This window comes from Chiloscyllium punctatum, chromosome 23 (assembly GCF_047496795.1).
Source record: "Chiloscyllium punctatum isolate Juve2018m chromosome 23, sChiPun1.3, whole genome shotgun sequence".
Lineage (NCBI taxonomy): Eukaryota > Metazoa > Chordata > Chondrichthyes > Orectolobiformes > Hemiscylliidae > Chiloscyllium > Chiloscyllium punctatum.
The window spans coordinates 84,391,990-84,410,344 of NC_092761.1; the positions used below are offsets into that span (position 1 = coordinate 84,391,990).

Here is an 18,355-nt window from a genome sequence, read left to right on the forward strand (position 1 = left end):
TTAAGGAAGCCTACTGTCTGTGTGGCAGTATCTCCTGATTAACTGTTGTTTCCTCTGACTCCATTAAGAACTGGTCCACTTGGACTTTCAGACGTGGTCATTTGCTTCAAGCACATAGTGTGCTTGCAATATAAACTGCTGGTGCATGCTGTATATTTGACATTGATGTAGTGTGGTGCCAAACAGCAACATATCCACCCCCTTGACTGGTTCAGTGCTCTGAACTGTGACAAGCTGCCTACATCTCACGCGATGTTAAAAAGAATTGCAAATCATAGAGATTGGCTGTCTGTAAGTTAGCACTGAAGAGTCCATGTACTGAAAACCAATATAAGAAACAGAGGATGTTAAAGTGAGTAAAGGAAACTAACAGCCATAAGATGCATCCTCTGTAGATGCATGATATACAACTGTATCCCTGTGCATAAAGCCACAGGGGTGAAGCACACACAAGTCAATACCCAAAATCCAAAGTGAAGCCCTGAAGGGTTGAAGGCGTGCGTATATTGGTCTGAAAGCAGCCAATGTTGTGGTGAGGCCGGTGGTGTGACCATATTGATTTGCATGGACAAAGGGTGGAGGAGATCAGTGTCCATGGAGTAAGCAAGAAAATTGTGATGGAAGTGGAGTTTTCTGAAGCCCAGAGAAGCAGCTAGCTATCAGCACCAGGTAACGCTCTTTCAAGTCAGGAATTGGCACTGTCTAGTTTCTCAAGGAAGGAGAGAATACAGACTTGCATAGGTATTACTTGAGTTTAGCTACCCAATGAGATGAATAGAACTCAGATAGTCACCACTCATTCATGGTGTTCAGAACTTGCTATTTAAACCTGAAGGGGAAAATCAGATTTCTTTCTCCAATGTTGAGATGCAGGTTTTGTTTCATTTTCACAACTTTCTCTGCATTGCCCATGCTGGTTAAGATTGGGAGAATTTTGCCTTATGTCTCTGAGCAATGTCAACTCCTGACTTTCCTGTGACATCACAATCCCATTTTTATTCATAAAATATGGTATTTCCCTGACAGGTCAGATTCTGTCTCACCTCCCACAATGTCTCAAGACACCACAGCTAATAAATGTAACTGCTGATTGTAAACCTTACTACAATTAATAAGTTCACTTATCACAACAATGACCTGAAATAAAATTTTAATCTGTTAACTTCTGAAGGAAAAAGCAAAGTATCGCCCACCCATACACTTACCCTGTTTCCTGCAATGTCACGTATTGATTTACTCTGGATACCCTCTGCTGTTTATGCAGTCCCTCTCTTACTTTCTTCACCGCTCTCTTTATCCCCACTGTGCTGTCAACTCTCCAACTAGTCTCAGACCAACTCTCTCTTTCTGCTCCTCACACCCACTGTACTATGACTCTCCTGTTGGTCTTGCAATGCCTCTCTTGATGCTCTTTTTATTCCCCTGTGCTCTTACCTTATATAATTTATTGACAAACAGTGTAGAATGTGCCCATAATATTTAAAATGCTATATGAATTTTTTCACCACATATCCTATGCAGTAAAGACCATTCCCTCCCAACTCTATAAAATCACCTCTGAACTTACCTTTCTCCACTTCTTGCTGCAACATCCGTTTGTGCCTTTATAGATATTTCCCAGATTGGCTATTCCAATACTCTACCAGTAGTCTCCCATCATTCACTCACAATAATCTATTTATCCACAATCATAATGCAAGACCTCACTAGGACTAACACAGCCATTACATATGTCTTTGGCGACCCACAACTGTTCCCAGTCCTTCAGTGCATCAAATTTAACGTTCTTTCCAACTCAGACTATTTAGGTTTTGTGAAGAAAATGGAACAATGTACCATTTTTAAAATTATACACGTCAATAGTGTACAGTACAGTCTGTTCCTGGTGGAGAGATTTCTGCAGATCTGATTTACCTATTTTCTGTAAGTGGGATAAATTGAGTAATTTCCAATATTAGAGCACTTTCTACTGTCAGAAAATCTTCTGAAAGGGTTAAAGTATTCACTTAAGTAATGCAATAAAAGATCCACTAAGAACTGATCCTCCCTGATTCCAAAGTTTTTTCTAGTCTTCTTCACTTGGCTTTATGCTTAACTGGAGCTATGAGTGCAGTCACTATTTATCTGAGCAGCCTAATTGAATGGAATCTTTGTCAAATATATTATGCTCAGTTAGAAGCATTGACATTCAAAACAATAATCAATCGCTTTATGGTGCTGAGGCTTTACAACCCAACTGTACATAACAAATGGATAGAGTCTTGTGATGCAGTGGTAGTGTGCCTACCTCTGAACCAGGTGGACCAGGTTCAGGTCTCACCTGCTCAAGAGGTGCATCAGAACCTTTGTGTATGTCCCAAAGGAAATCCCATGGAAATTAGCAGGACCATCATCATTCTAAGGGCGGCATAGAACATATTGGAGATTATTATTGGCGAAGGCAAAAATTATTTGCAGTTGGAACATTGCTGTAGTGTATGGCAGTACTCCCACAAACTGCACAGGGACAGGTATCTTGTTCTGTGATGTTGTATGAGGTGCAAATATTGCCAGGACAGCCTGTTCTTCTTTGAAATAGTGTCATTTCAATATTTGAAACATCAAATATAATTTGATATCTATAGTGAAGATCAGATCAAATGGTCATAAACAATAGTCAGATGGCTACTGCAAGTCAATGACATATGGAGTTGGCACGCGTTGACAAAGCAACCATGGGTGACAGACAGCATGACAGTTGTTAACAGCAGAAAAAAAACTTGAGACTTAAGTTAAAATAATAATTAACTCTGCTACTTCATATGTCATAGATTAGGTATATTGATTATGAATGGACTTTATTCTGTATTTGTTTAGGCGAGCACAAACAACAGATGTTACATTTTTAAAGCTGTTTGCAATGCAATTATGCAGGATGTGGTCAGCTATGATAGCTGCGCTTTACTGCCCCCCACTGGAGACACTCAGTCCAAAACTGCATCTTATGATATTTAGATCGGGTGAGAATTTTTTTCCCAAAATATTATTGTTGCCATCTATATGTTTATTGTAATAAAATTTAATTTAAGGTTGTATTTTTGTACCTAATGAACATTACAACTTGCATTCTGTTCGTAAGACTGATAGAAAGGTTGAAGGAATGTCTACAGCAAGTTGGTGAATCAAAACCTTCCTTTACGAACTATGCTACTCAAAAAATTTAATCTTAACACTTTTGAAATATTTATCCCATGTTAAAGCCTGAATTTGAGGATGTAATTTTTACATAGTTTTTCAATAAGAATGGTTCAATAGGCAATAATCTTCTATAATTAATATGTAGCTATAATAATTATAACTAGTGCATTTGCCAGTAATCAGCTCCTGGGGAACAAATAAAAATCTGGGAACACAATATTACGAAGTCAAGCCTGTGCTCAGTTCCTATATCATTACTGTCTCCCTTATTACCTTATAATGTACAAGGTGCCACATCTCCAGCGAACTCAGCACACCTAACATACAATTAATTAAAAAATTTAACAGATTTAGAAAAGCTGGAGCCTACTTTTAAATAGGAGCATCTAATTCAACTGAATTCTTTTTTGCACAAAATCCTTACTGCAGTCTAACATTGCTTAATTCAACTTTGATTGTTCCAAGTTTTTTTTAGTCCAAACAAACAAGTTTACATTAACAGGATCGTCAGTGTGTATTATTATAAAATGACAAAATGTCTTCCCACAGGTTGAAAGCAACAGCTCAGTCTTGCTGTTTTTCTGACTTTTATAAAGCAATCAAGTTGTGCTCCTGTGGTTTAGGATGTCGACAGAATTGCTAAAGTAAATTATTGCCTTGTAACATTGCCAGTCACTGGTTTCACATTTACAGTTCAAGTTGTATGCAGTCTTTTCAAATTCACCACTCATGACATATTTTTGCTACAGATTAATAATGTACAAGGAAACTGGTTGAGAATGGGATCAGAAGCAAAGGCAGGGGTTGAGAAAGCAACAGTGGAATCAAGGTAAAATAAGGATCACCGTATGAATTTATTATTTGTCAGTAACATGTCGTGAATAAATGTTCAGACTGCATACCCAACCAAATTCATCCCAAGCTCTTTGATGATGTATGGGTTTCTTACACTATGAATTTGAAAGAGCTATTATTTTGGAATTAATAATACAATTTTATTGAAAGTCAGAAAATTAGGTTTATGCCAATATGATCAGATTGTATTTGTTTTTTGATATAATAGAACAAGCTTCAAAATAAAACTCAGACATACCTCATATTCAAAACCATCACCTAAGGTCCCCACATCTATGTGCAGGTTTTTCATGAGGTGAGCACTATCAGGAGCACTCTGTGGAAATAGATTATTTGTATTCTGTATTAATTCTGAACTCCTCAAAATCATTTTCTAACCACCCTACCCCAGATACCAGAAATCCCATATGTGCACATTGTTCAAGCAGCAATTTACATTAGATTTATCAGAGTTCCTATTGAACCCTAATGTCTTTGTTGAACGAAATATGACATTACATAGCATATAGGGTGAAGCAAGTGCATTAACAAAGACAAGAGCTAAGCAACATCAGTCAAACACTTGTTCATGAAATCAGCAGGAAAGAATCTATTTTTGTCTACAAAATGCCATACTAAGGCATATCAACCCAATACTGCATAAATAATGTATATGATATTAATATTCAGAAACATTATGCAACAATTCCATTTTCATAAAAGCTGTCTGATCAAAGCACGTTGTTGTTACACAGTTCAATGACAAAATAATGTAAGAGCAATGATATGTGAGTGCACAGAACCTAGTTCAGAGTTTCTTAAGATTGCTACTTCTTTTTATTATCATTTCTGAAGAAGACTGATGGAGAAGAGAGCAGTGGCTTTTAATTTTTTTTCACATTAGATATTCCTTACATTGATTCTCTCATTCCTAGGCAATGCTGCAAATAGTGACAGATTAAACAGTTATCTCCACCAAAGGAAACATATAGGAACATTTAGTTTACATTCAATAATAGAAATACTGATAGTAAGTTAACAAATAAAGAAAACACCAAAAAAAATCAAACACAAACTGTCGAAGGTATTATGCTGATATGATGCATTGTTCACATTCTCATTACCTTTGGGAGCTGTATGTAGATCCACTGGGAACAAAGGCCTGATTTGAATGTCAACTTTCATACGGCCACTAATTCCGCCCTTAACAAATATAACTGGGTGATGCCCAAACAACGTAGAAGCAGCAGCAGGCCATTTGTCTCTCTTTGAGTCTGCTCCACCACTCATTATGATCAAGACCGATCATCCAACTCAATACTCTGTTTCTGCTTTTTCTTGTTAAAAGAGATATGGGGTACACTATGTACTCATCTGATTGCCTTGAGTGACAGTAGTCCTCCTCATGAATAATGTTTTTACATCTGACTGTCACTTATTACAGCAGTGTTTTTCAAAGATTTTCCGCTTGTGTTTGCATTTCAAGGCTTGAAAATTATTGCAGCCTCTCTGAGACATCTGAATGTTGTGTTTGGGAAGATAAATGACAACACTGGTCAGAGACCTATGACAGATATGGGAAGATGCAGCACTACAGGCAATCACTGCTACATCTGAGCTCGCAAACCCAAAATGGGATCCCATCCTTCTCCTCATACCACCCCGTCGAGCCCCCTTTTTTGAGAAGTCCAGACATAGACCATCAAGAATCAACCACACAGTGCAGAACAGCTTTATTTATAGGCAGCTTTGACAGATAAAGATGGCAGCTCCCTTCCCTATAGAGCCTTGTGAAATGGATGGATCTTCAAATGACATTCTGGTTACTAGCAATGTTTTTTCTTGTGCAAACTCACGAATTATTTGATTCCTTCAATTTAATTTGTTACAATTTCAAGGCAGACCATCAACTATTTAACAAAGAAGTCCAAACTCCTGGTGATTTCATGAATAATCTCTGCCACTAGGTATTATGTTTTAAGCAAAATCGTTTACTGTACAAGGATTAAATAAAGCAATTACTGCTAATTTAACATCATATTTTGCAAACCTACAATCTTCAAACCTAAAAATCTTAACAGATCACCTCCCGTTCTGTTTTTAATCCCATTCGCCCATACTTCTCAGGATCGTGAGAGTTCTTTCACTTCTCCTAGGACCAAACTACAATTTGTCACAGACCCTCACAATTCATTTTGACTCTCCTCAATTACTCAGTTTGGCAGTTTGACTTCCAAAGCTCATTCTCTCACTGTGAGGTTTCCACTGTCAATGTCTTCCATTAGTTTTACCAGACAGATCTGACACTTTTCATTCCATGTTCATTTTGGACTTTTCTTTCCAAGCATGAACCACATTCACAAATTCTGGTTTGCGCTTTCAACTCAAGAACATCACTGGTTCTTAAAGGTCTCTATGCTCCTTGCTCTGGGTGCTAGGATATGCACCAAACTTTCTTTGATCTGGGATCTTTGTGAATAACTTAAATCTTGTACGAAGACAGTTGTAGACTTTTTGCCTGAATCAAGACTCAGGAAAGGGTTACCCTGCTTAATACTTACATGTCCACCTCTGTCCTCCTTAAATAAACATGGACTACCTCAAATGGCAATTATCTCAGGAGTGTTTGAGTTTCTCAGTAATTTTTCCATTAATCCTACATTCAAAATTCAAGCACCAAAACCAGAAGTCACATTCTGAGAAACATTAATCAATAAATTACATATTCACCACAAATAACTTAATTTGTCACTGCTGTAGGTATGAAGTCACATGTAGGCAAAACAGGGTAAGAATGGCTGATTTCATTCCCAAAATGGATATTAGTGAACCAGAAAGGAATTTACGACAATCAGTGATAGTTTCATAATCACCAACATTGAAACTAGCTTTCAATTGTAGATCTTTATCAGTAATAATTAAATTTAAATCTCACCAGTTGCCATGGTGAGATGTGAATCTATGCCTCAAGAAGCATTAGCCTGGTCTCTGGGTTATTGTGTCATTGTCTTACCCACACTACATTTTGCTATTGTGAAAATGCAACATCATTTTGGGACTACGAGTTTAGTACATAGATCATAAGACTTCTGTGCCTACCTTCTCTTCACTCATGTCATCGTCATCTTCACTAAAGTCGACCAAGTTCATCGAAATCTTCTCTTCAGGCTTTACTCCCAGAAGACTTGTAAGGCCACCTGTTTTAGGGATCTTTAGCACCCCGCACCAACCCCAAGACAGGATAGGATTATTGAATGTGTAATAATATGCAAAATATGAGAACATCCTGATGAAAATACTATGACAATGGAAGTGTGTTATTTCACATCAGATGACAGAATAGACCCAATGTTTCGTTATATTGAAGTTATATAATTTCAATATGTAGGGACGTGCAGTTGAGTGAAAAATGCACAGGTGAGAAATAATTCCATACATTGGCAGCAGTTTTAGGACTGAATATTTCATGGAATAACAACCAAAAAATGATCTGCAGCAAATTGGAGATTACAAATCTCTACAAGTCATCTGTCAGGTCTTACATTGATTATTTTAGAACATCTTCAGTTGAAGGAGGCAGGTTCATTCAAGGTATTCAAGTGGGCATTAGGTGATTATTTGAACAGAAATAACATTCAGATTTATGGGGAAAGGCCAGGAGAATGGCACAAAGATCCTGTGATACTGTGCCAATGTATGAAACTTTTGTACCATGCCTTCTTTATACATTCCATTCAGATGAAATATGTTATTTGCCCCATTTGACCTCAAATGCATTTCCAATTCCACATCAGTTGTCACTAATACAACGTTGTGGCCTCCAACAATTGCTCTTTGCAATCTGCAGGTAACTCATAGAGTCATAGAGATGTACAGCACGGAAACAGACCCTTCGGTCCAACCAATCCATGCCGACCAGATATCCCAACCCAATCTAGTCCCACCTGCCATCACCCAGCCCATATCCCTCCAAACCCTTCCTATTCATATACCCATCCAAATGCCTCTTAAATGTTGCAATTGTACCAGCCTCCACCACTTCCTCTGGCAGCTCATTTCATACACATACCACCCTCTGTGTGAAAAGGTTGCCCCTTAGGTCCCTTTTATATCTTTCCCCTCTCACCCTAAACCAATGCCCTATAGCTCTGGACTCCCACACCTCAGGGAAAAGACTTTGCCTATTTACTCTATCCATGCCCCTCATAATTTTATAATCCTCTATAAGGTCACCCCTCAGCCTCCAACGCTCCAGGGAAAACAGCTCCAGCCTGTTCAGCCTCTCCTTATAGCTCAAATCCTCCAACCCTGGTAACATCCTTACAAATCATTTCTGAACCCTTTCAAGTTTCAAAACATCTTTCCAATAGGAAGGAGACCAGAATTGCACGCAATATTCCATCAGTGGCCTAACCAATGTCCTGCACAGCTGCAACATGACCTCCCAACTTCTGTACTCAATACTCTGACCAATAAAAGAAAGTAAACTAAACGCCTTCTCCACTATCCTATCTACCTGCGACTCCACTTTCAAGGAGCTATGAACCTGCACTCCAAGGTCTCTTTGTTCAGCAACACTCTCTAGGACCTTATCATTAAGTGTATAAGTCCTACTGAGATTTGCTTTCCTAAAATTAAGAAAATCTAAATCAACTGGGGATATTATGAATTAATGCAACTCTTCTATTGTGTCTGTTCATTAGTTTGATTACACTACAGTTTCAGCGAAGTGCTGCAAGGGTTTCTATTAAGTAATCATTAATGTTGCTTGAAGCTATTTCTTCCAGGAGATATGCTGTCAAGGCATGTCACACTTGTCTGTCTTGCATCAATCCTCACACATCCACTCAAACTCATCTGTAACCACTCTAAAACACCCATTGTCCGAATCCACTTTGCTCAATGGAAGAGATGATTATAGCTTTTCAGCTGTGATCAGATGTCCGAAATACTAACTTCTTCTTTTCTGAATGTCACTTTTTAAGAGTACCTTTTGTTCTTGCAATTCAAGTACCGCATAATTTATGTTTGTGGTTTGCAGATGGAAATCTTAGCATTCAAACATTAAAACACACAATCAAAAATAATACACACTTCTTTAAGAGAGGGACAATGCTGATGAGGACAATGAATACATGGGCCATGCAGAGTGTGAAAGTTTACTCTTTGCCCGGTGCTGCGATAGCAAGTCTCTGAACAACAGTCGAGGGGCTTGTTATAAAAAACCTCCAAAGTGGATAAGGACAAATCAGCAAGGATTCCACTTTCAATATCCTGTGCTCCCTGCTGGAAAATGCATATGTGCTGAAAATAAGATTGGACTCAGCTGTGATGCCACCTGTGGGTAAATATCTGCTGACGCTCACTCTTCAGCTCACGCATGATGAATAAGCCAGGAGTGAGGTACTTCTGAGCACCTGTGAATTGTATCCCAACAAGACAATGCCACACAATGAGGAAAGGTGAGAAAATTAATAGGAGAGGGGAAAAATAACTTAATATCAGGTAGAAATAGATAGAACATTAAACTAAGGCGATAATTTACTGCAACCACTTGGTTTTGAGAGACAATCCTTACTTTATAGCTATTTGCCATTTGTTATCAGGTTGAAACAGTTGGGTGCATTGAAATGTTTTCAACTTATTGTCATAGACACTTACAATTTGTTTTTTACTGGTCACTAGTCAGTCCACTTAATGCTTGATCTGCTGCATTCTTTTTACTTGGGTAACATATCCAGTTAATTTCAAATTACAATTCCGGTGGTGAAACAAAATCAGTCTTCCATAGTAACTCCATAGTTACCCTTACCCTGAAAGTGGCAGAGCTTGCTAGAGTACCCTTCATCAGTCCCCCGGCAGTTCCAGATATATTGCTCAGTGAACCACAGACTGTACTCACTGGGAAGTCCCCAAGGCCACGTAGGGGAGCAAGGCCTCCTTGAGGTGCCTGGACAAGACTTGGTTGTAAACCCAGTACCTAAGAAAGATGGAGATGGAAAAAGGGTCACAAATTTGCAACAATTCTGAAAGCACAACATGGACTTGCGGCTGTACAGGACATTGGTTAGGCCACTTTTGAAATATTGTGTGCAGTTCTGGTCTCCCTTCTATTGGAAAGATGTTGTGAAACTTGAAAGGGTTCAGAAAAGATTTACAAGGATGTTGCCAGGGTTGGAGGATCTGAGCTACAGGGAGAGGCTGAATAGGCTGGGGTGTTTTCCATGGAGCGTCAGAGGCTGAGGTGACCTTATAGAAGATTATAAAAGCATGAGGGGCAAGTATAGGATAAATAGACAAGGTCTTTTCCCTGGGGTGGGGTCTTCAGAACAAGAGGGTATACGTTTAGGGTGAGAGGGAAAGATATAAAAGAGACCTAAGGGGCAACGTTTTCAGAGGGTAGTGCGTGTATGGAATGGGCTACCTGAGGAAGTGATGGAGGCTGGTACAATTTCAGCATTTTAAAGGCATCTGGATGAGTATATGAATAGGAAGGGTTTAGAGGGATATGAGCAGAGTGCTGGCAGGTGGGACTAGACTGGGTTGGGATATCTGGTCAACATGGATGAGTCAGACCAAAGGGTCTGTTTCTGTGCTGTACATCTCTATGACACACACACACACACAACATGTTATCAAAACTTTTATTTTTGGGTCTGTAGATTGTGAAGGAGCAAAAATATGTCTTTGCAGTGATATGTACTTCTTGTCAGATGTGGGAGTTTAAAGACAGTTTAAGGGTTACTGCGGATTATATCTGCCATAAATGCTGTTGGATGCGAATCTTATCAGATCGAGTGGATTGGTTGGAGAGACCGATAGAAGCGATGAGGAATTTGCAACAGCAACAGTATGTGATGGATGGCAGTTATAGGAAGGGGGGAAAGTCTCAGATACAGTCACATAGATGGGTTAACTCCAGGAAAGGTAAGAGAGGTAAGGCAGCTAGTGCGGGAGTCTTTTGTGGATATACCCATTTCAAACAGGTATGCTGTTTTGGAAAATGTAGGGGGTGATGGATTCTCAGGGGAATGTAGCACGAACAGCCAAGTTTCTGGTATTGAGACTGGCTGTAATGCAACGAGGCGTACGTCGGGTTTCAAGAGATCAATTGTGTTCAGGGAATCTGTAGTCCGAGGTACAGACAGACGTTTCTGTGGCCAGCAGCAAAAAGGCAGAATGGTGTGTTGTTTCCCTGGTGCCAGGATCAAGGATGTTCTCACGGGGGAGAGGGGCCAGCAGGAGGTCATTGTCCACATTGGAACCAACGACATTGGAAGGGAGAAGATTGAGATTCTGAAGGGAGATTACAGAGAGTTAGGCAGAAATTTAAAAAGAAGGTCCTCAAGGGTAGTAATATCTGGATTACTCCCGGTGTTACGAGCTAGTGAGGGCAGGAATAGGAGGATAGAGCAGATGAATGCATGGCTGAGGAGCTGGTGTATGGGAGAAGGATTCACATTTTTGGATCATTGGAATCTCTTTTGGGGTAGAAGTGACCTGTACAAGAATAACGGATTGCACCTAAATTGGAAGGGACTAATATCCTGGCAGGGAAATTTGCCACAACTGCTTGGGAGGATTTAAACTAGTAAATCCTCCTACGTTTAGGGTGAGAGGGAAAGATATAAAAGAGACCTGGGGGGGTGGGGGGGTGGGGGGCTGGGGTGGGGGGGGGGGGGGGGGGGTGGGGGGAGGTGGGACCCAAGGAGATAGTGAGGAAAGAGATTGATCTGAGACGGGTACAGCTGAGAACAGAAGTGAGTCAAACAGTCAGGGCAGGCAGGGACAAGATAGGACTAATAAATTAAACTGCATTTATTTCAATGCAAGGGGCCTAACAGGGAAGGCAGATGAACTCAGGGCATGGTTAAGAATATGGGACTGGGATATCATAGCAATTATGGAAACATGGCTCAAGGATGGGCAGGACTGGCAGCTTAATGTTCCAGGATACAAATGCTACAGGAAGGATAGAAAGGGAGGCAAGAGAGGAGGGGGAGTGGCATTTTTGATCAAGGATAGCATCACAGCTGTGCTGAGGCATGATATTCCCAGAAATACATCCAGGGAAGTTATTTGGGTGGAACTGAGAAATAAGAAAGGGATGATCACCTTATTGGGATTGTATTGTAGACCTCCCAATAGGGGGAAATTGAGAAACAAACTTGTAAGGAGATCTCAGCTATCTGTAAGAAGAATAGGGTGGTTACGGTAGGGGATTTTAGCTTTCCAAACATTGACTGGGACTGCCATAGTATTAAAGACTTAGATGGAGAGGAATTTCTTAAGTGTGTACAAGACAATTTTCTGATTCAGTATGTGGATGTACCTACTAGAGAAGGTGCAAAACTTGACCTACTCTTGGGAAATAAGGCAGGGCAGGTGACTGAAGTGTCAGTGGGCAAGCACTTTGGGGCCAGCGACCATAATTCTATTTGTTTTGAAATAGTGATGGAAAAGGATAGACCAGATCTAAAAGTTAAGTTCTAAACTGGAGAAAGGCCAATTTTGATGGTATTAGGCGAGAACCTTTGAAAGGAGAAAGTGAGGACTGCAGATGCTGGAGATCAGAGCTTCCTTCTTCAGGAAGGGCTCATGCCCGAAACGTCGATTCTCCTGCTTCTTGGATGCTGCCTGACCTGCTGCGCTTTTCCAGCAAGAACTTTTGAAAGCTGATTGGAGGCAGATGTTCGCAGGTAAAGGGATTTTTGGAAAATGGGAAGCCTTCAGAAATGAGATAACAAGAATCCAGAGAAAGTGTATTCCTGTTAGGGTGAAAGGGAAGGCTGGTAGGTATAGGGAATGCTGGATGACTAAAGAAATTGAGGGTTTGGTTAAGAAAAAGAACGAAGCATATGTCAGGTATAGACAGGATAGATTGAGTGAATCCTTAGAAGGGTATAAAGGAAGTAGGAGTATACTTAAGAGGGAAATCAGGAGGGCAAAACAGGGACATGAGATAGCTTTGGCAAATAGAATCAAGGAGAGTCTAAAGGGTTTTTACAAATATATTAAGGACAAAAGGATAACTAGGGAGAGAATAGGGCCCTCAAAGATCAGCAAGGTGGCCTTTGTGTGGAGACGCAGAAAATGGGGGAGATTCTAAATGAATATTTTGCATCAGTATTTAATGTGGAAAAGGATATGGAAGATATAGACTGTAGGGAAATAGATGATGACATTATGCAAAATGTCCAGATTACACAGGAGGAAGTGCTGGATGTCTTGAAACGGGTGAAGGTGCATAAATCCCCAGGACCTGATCAGGTGTAGCCTAGAACTCTGTGGGAAGATAGAGAAGTGACTGCTGGGCCTCTTGCTGAGATATTTGTATCATCAATAGTCACAGGTGAGGTACCGGAAGACTGGAGGTTGGCAAATGTGGTGCCATTGTTTAAGAAGGGCGGTAAAGATAAGCCAGGGAACTATAGACCGCTGAGTCTGACCTCGGTGGTAGGCAAGTTGTTGGAGGGAATCCTGAGGGACAGGATGTACATGTATTTGGAAAGGCAAGGACTGATTCGGGATAGTCAACATGGCTTTGTGTGTGGGAAATCATGTCTCACAAACTTGATTGAGTTTTTTGAAGTAGCAAAGAATATTGATGAGGGCAGAGCAGTAAATATGATCTATTTGGACTTCAGTCAGGCGTTCGACAAGGTTCCCCATGGGAGACTAATTAGCAATGGTTAGATCTCATGGAATACAGGGAGAACTAGCCATTTGGATACAGAACTGGCTCAAAGGTAGAAGACAGAGGGTGGTGGTGGAGGGTTGTTTTTCAGACTGGAGGCCTGTGACCAGTGGAGTGCCACAAGGATCTGTGCTGGGCCCTCTATGTTTTGCCATTTACATAAATGATTTGGCTGCGAGCATAAGAGGTACAGTTAGTAAGTTTGCAGATGACACCAAAAATGGAGGTGTAGTGGACAGTGAAGAGGGTTACCTCAGATTACAACAGGATCTGGACCAGATGGTCCAATGGGCTGAGAAGTGGCAGATGGAGTTTAATTCAGATAAATGCGAGGTGCTGCATTTTTGGGAAAGCAAATCTTAGCAGGACTTATACACTTAATGGTAAGGTCCTAGGGAGTGTTGCTGAACAAAGAGACCTTATAGTGCAGGTTCACAGCTCCTTGAAAGTGGAGTCGCAGGTAGATAGGATAGTGAAAAAGGTGTTTGGTATGTTTTCCTTTATTGGTCAGAGTATTGAATACAGGAGTTGGGAGATCATGTTTCGGCTGTACAGGACATTGGTTAGGCCACTGTTGAAATATTGCGTGCAATTTTAGTCTCCTTCCTATCGGAAAGATGTTGTGAAACTTGAAAGGGTTCAGAAAAGATTTACAAGGATGTTGCTACGGTTGGAGGATCTGAGCTACAGGGAGAGGCTGAACAGGCTGGGGCTGTTTTCCCTGGAGAGTCGGAGGCTGAGGGGGTGACCTTATAGAGGTTTACAAAATTATGAGGGGCATGGATAGGATAAATAGACAAGGTCTTTTCCCTGGGGGTCGGGGAGTCCAGAACTAGAGGGCATAGGTTTAGGGTGAGAGGGGAAAGATATAAAAGAGAGCTAGGGGGCAACTTTTTCACACAGAGGGCGATAAGTGTATGGAATGAGCTGCCAGAGGATGTGGTGGAGGCTGGTACAATTGCAACATTTAAGAGGCATTTGGATGGGTATATGAATAGGAAGGGTTTGGAGGGATATGGGCCGGGTGCTGGCAGGTGGGACTAGATTGGGCTGGGATATCTGGTTGGCATGGATGGGTTGGACTGAAGAGTCTGTTTCCGTGCTGTACATCTCTATGACTCTATGACTCTAAGGTTGCCCACACCCTGAGTTTTGTGTTTATTTTGAGCAGATGTAAAGTGGATATTCCAGAAGTGATGCAGCTGGACAAAACCCCTCTGTTTTAAACAAAACAGAAATGATTTACAGAGTACCAAATGAAACACAAACAAAACAGATTAAGTTATTCTGTACTCTGTTCTATCTGAAAACTCAACAGACTATCCCAACTTAATGGTGCTGTTCCAAATTTCTGCAACAATTCCCATAAGCCTCCATAAACCTTGGCAAAAAGGTAAGATCAAAACACAGGGTCTTACAGGAGAGAGAGCGCGATGGCAAAGAGTTTCAGCCTGGAACACCTTCTTCCATGTAGCTGTTTCTTTGACCAGCAGCCTCAAACTGACTGAATGCTAAACCCAAAACAAGCCAGAGTAAAGCTGAGCTGGGAGAACCGGCCACTCCCCTTTCATTTTACAAGTGGTTTTTAAAACTTTGAAAACCTTTTCAAGCAGATAAACCCTGCCATCTCGGCAACTCTGCCTTCTACAACACTTTTGAAAAACACCAAGGACAACACAACCTTGGTAAAGGGGCAGCATCATCTCACCTCCCTCTTTAAAAAAAATCATCAATATCCAAACTGGTTTCATTTTAAAACCCCTTAATCTTACACTGTTAGTACACTACAATGTAGATATACATTACAGTCTGTTTTTCTCCCGAGACTGAACACCTCCTTTCCTCACCCAAGTCTAGACAATGCGTCGCCAATCACGTTTTCTCATCCTGCCATATGCACAATTTTCAAAATGGCTGTAACAACAAGTTCCATCTAAACAATTTGGAATTTTTGTCCTTAAATTTCTCCACAAACATCGATCTATTATGATCAGTGTATATAATTGCCTCAGATACATTATTGGTAACATAAGCATTGAAATTTTGTTATATCAACACCCAGCACAGTCTCCTTCTAAATTGTCGAATATTTCTGCTGATGAATATTCAATTTCCTGGAGAAACACCCGATAGGTCTTTCTGTATTCTCGTCATGTTTTTGTAAGAGCACAGCACCGACACCCACATCACTCGCATCAAGGCCACCTTGAACAGCTTTGCGTAATTAGGTGTGGCTAATACCATGGCAGTGGTTAACGCAGCTTTCAGGCTGTCAAATGCCTTCTGACAGTCCACTGTCTACTGAAACTTCTTGACTTTCTTCAGCAATTCAGTGAGTGGAGCAACCACATTGTTAAAATTTGGTATGAATTTTTGATATAATCCACTCAATCCCAGGAATCGTAGTACTGCTCTGTTTGTCGATGATTTGGGAAACTCCTCAATTACTTTTGTTTTTGCATTCTATGGAGCCATTTGTCCATTACCAATGACATGGCCCAGGAAGGTGATTTGACAGTTGGCAAAGTCGTTTACCCAGGTTTATCACCAAGCCTGCCTCCCGAAGTCAATTGAACAATTCTGATGAATGTTGCACATGTTCCTTCCACGTGACGAAAAATCACTAGTTCGTCTATATATATCCGGACATGACCTTATTGGTTATTGTTTAAAATGTGGCCGGCACATTTTTCATACTAAATAGCATGACTTTAAATTGGTACAGTCCATTCGGCGTTACGAAATCCGAAATTGTCTTGTTTGTTCAGACAACGGTACCTGCCAGTATGCTCTGAGCAAGTCCAACTTAGAAATATAAGTTGCTTGTCCCACTTTTACAACATGGTCTTCCAAACATGGAATCCGATACGCATCAGTGTTTATAACTGCATTGACTTTGCGACAGTCCATACAACTGTTGGGTACCATCTGGTTTTGGTACCATTACTATTGATGAACTCCAATTACTGTAACGCACTTCGATTATGTTGTCTTGGAGCATGTGGTCAACCTCTTTTTGAACCTGTGCCAATTTTAGAGGGTTATGCCTACAAGGATGTTACTTACTCGGAACAGCATCTTCTGTATCTAAATGATGCATATTTAGGTTAATATTTCCCAGCTTATTTCCACATATCTCCCCATGCAATAGCAATAACTCTTCCAGGTCATTTCGATTTTTCTCTGGAAGATAACTCAATAATTTATCCTAATTTTTGACAACTTCCTTATTATTCGATTTAATTTGAGGAATGTCCAATTTAGGTTCTTCACTCTGTGTTGTAACCAATAACATATTCTTCTCCTGCTTTCCGTCCCTATCTTTTGAACATATTCAAATGACACACTCTGTGAGGTTTCTTTCTGTCTGGAGTCCTTATCAAATAGCTCACCTCACTCAACCACATTTTGACTTGAATAGGGTCTACTAAATCTTGCATTTAAAGGTTCACCTATCACTGGAAGTAATACAAACACTTTATCCCCAATAGCAAACTGGCGAATTTCTGATTTATTGTCTGCTTCCCATTTCATTGTATGCTGTGATACTTTTAAATGCTGTCCAGCCAACTCCCTTGCTCTATTTAATCATTCCTGAAAATCTGACACATAATTCAGAGACCACCTATTTGGACTATGACTTACTAATTTCTCCTTAATCAATTTTAGCAGTCTCCTCACTTCATGCCCAAAACATAATTCAAATGGACTGAATTTGGTCGACTCATTTGGTGCACCTCTGATAGCAAAAAGTACCAATGGAATTCCCTTATCCCAATCAATCTGGATAGACTTGACTATAAGCCCTCAATGTGGTGTTAATGTCTAATGCCACTTTTTCAGCGCTCCCCGTGATTCTGGATGGTACGCAGTAGATTTGAATTGTTTTATTCCAAAGCTGCCCATAACTTCCTTGAACAATTTTGATGTAAAGTTAGGCCCTTGATCTGATTGCATCTGTGTGAGTAGTCATATCTAGTGAAATATTTGACTAACTCCTCTATAATCCTTTTAGCTGTGATATTGTGTAATGGAGTGGCCTCTGGAAATCTAGTGGACACATCCATTATTGTTAATGAATACTGATTCCCACTTTTTGTTTTAGATAGGGGTCCTATGCAATCAATTAAAACTCTTGTAAAGGGTTCCTCAAATGCAGGAATAGGTATGTAAAGGTATGGGTTTTACTACTGCCTGTGATTTTCCGATTACTGGACATGTATGACAGGTCTGGCAAAATTCAACTACGTCCTTGTGCAGTCCAGACCATTTTAGCTTGGGTGTTTCTTAGCCCTAAATGGCCTCCTACCGGCAATTTGTGCACTACCCACAATATCTCCTTTCTGTGACCCACTGGCAACACGACTTGACAAACGTCTGCCAATTTCTCATCTACCTGATTATGTGATGGTCTCCATTTCTTCATTAGGACATCATTTTTAAGATAGTAGCACATCAGGATACATCAGATTCCTCTTCCATGTATGCTTTTTGATACAATTGGTTTAGTTTCTCATCTTTCTGCTATAAGTCAGTAATTTCTCTGAACTAAAGATGTCTGCTTTTTCATCTATCTGTTCCTGATTTGTCTCAACCATCTGATCAAACAAGATCTCTGCTAATTCCACTTTAACCTTCTTATCTGTA

The 18,355-nt window shown here is 40.3% G+C and overlaps 1 protein-coding gene across 14 annotated transcripts in view; it reads right to left on the reverse strand.

The window, feature by feature from the left end:
• The window catches only part of LOC140494195 (centrosomal protein of 164 kDa-like), a 209,979-nt gene that overhangs the window by 103,709 nt on the left and 87,915 nt on the right, over nucleotides 1-18,355 (reverse strand). For 13 of the 14 annotated variants that reach the window (XM_072593326.1, XM_072593325.1, XM_072593324.1 and 10 more), the window contains 3 exons: nucleotides 9,824-9,991; nucleotides 7,111-7,221; nucleotides 4,271-4,348 (listed from right to left, as the gene is read on the reverse strand). In XM_072593326.1, coding sequence (XP_072449427.1) covers nucleotides 4,271-4,348; nucleotides 7,111-7,221; nucleotides 9,824-9,991 — 357 coding nt within the window. The remainder of the gene's footprint in view (nucleotides 1-4,270; nucleotides 4,349-7,110; nucleotides 7,222-9,823; nucleotides 9,992-18,355) is intronic. The other variant, XM_072593334.1, reaches the window with a different exon arrangement.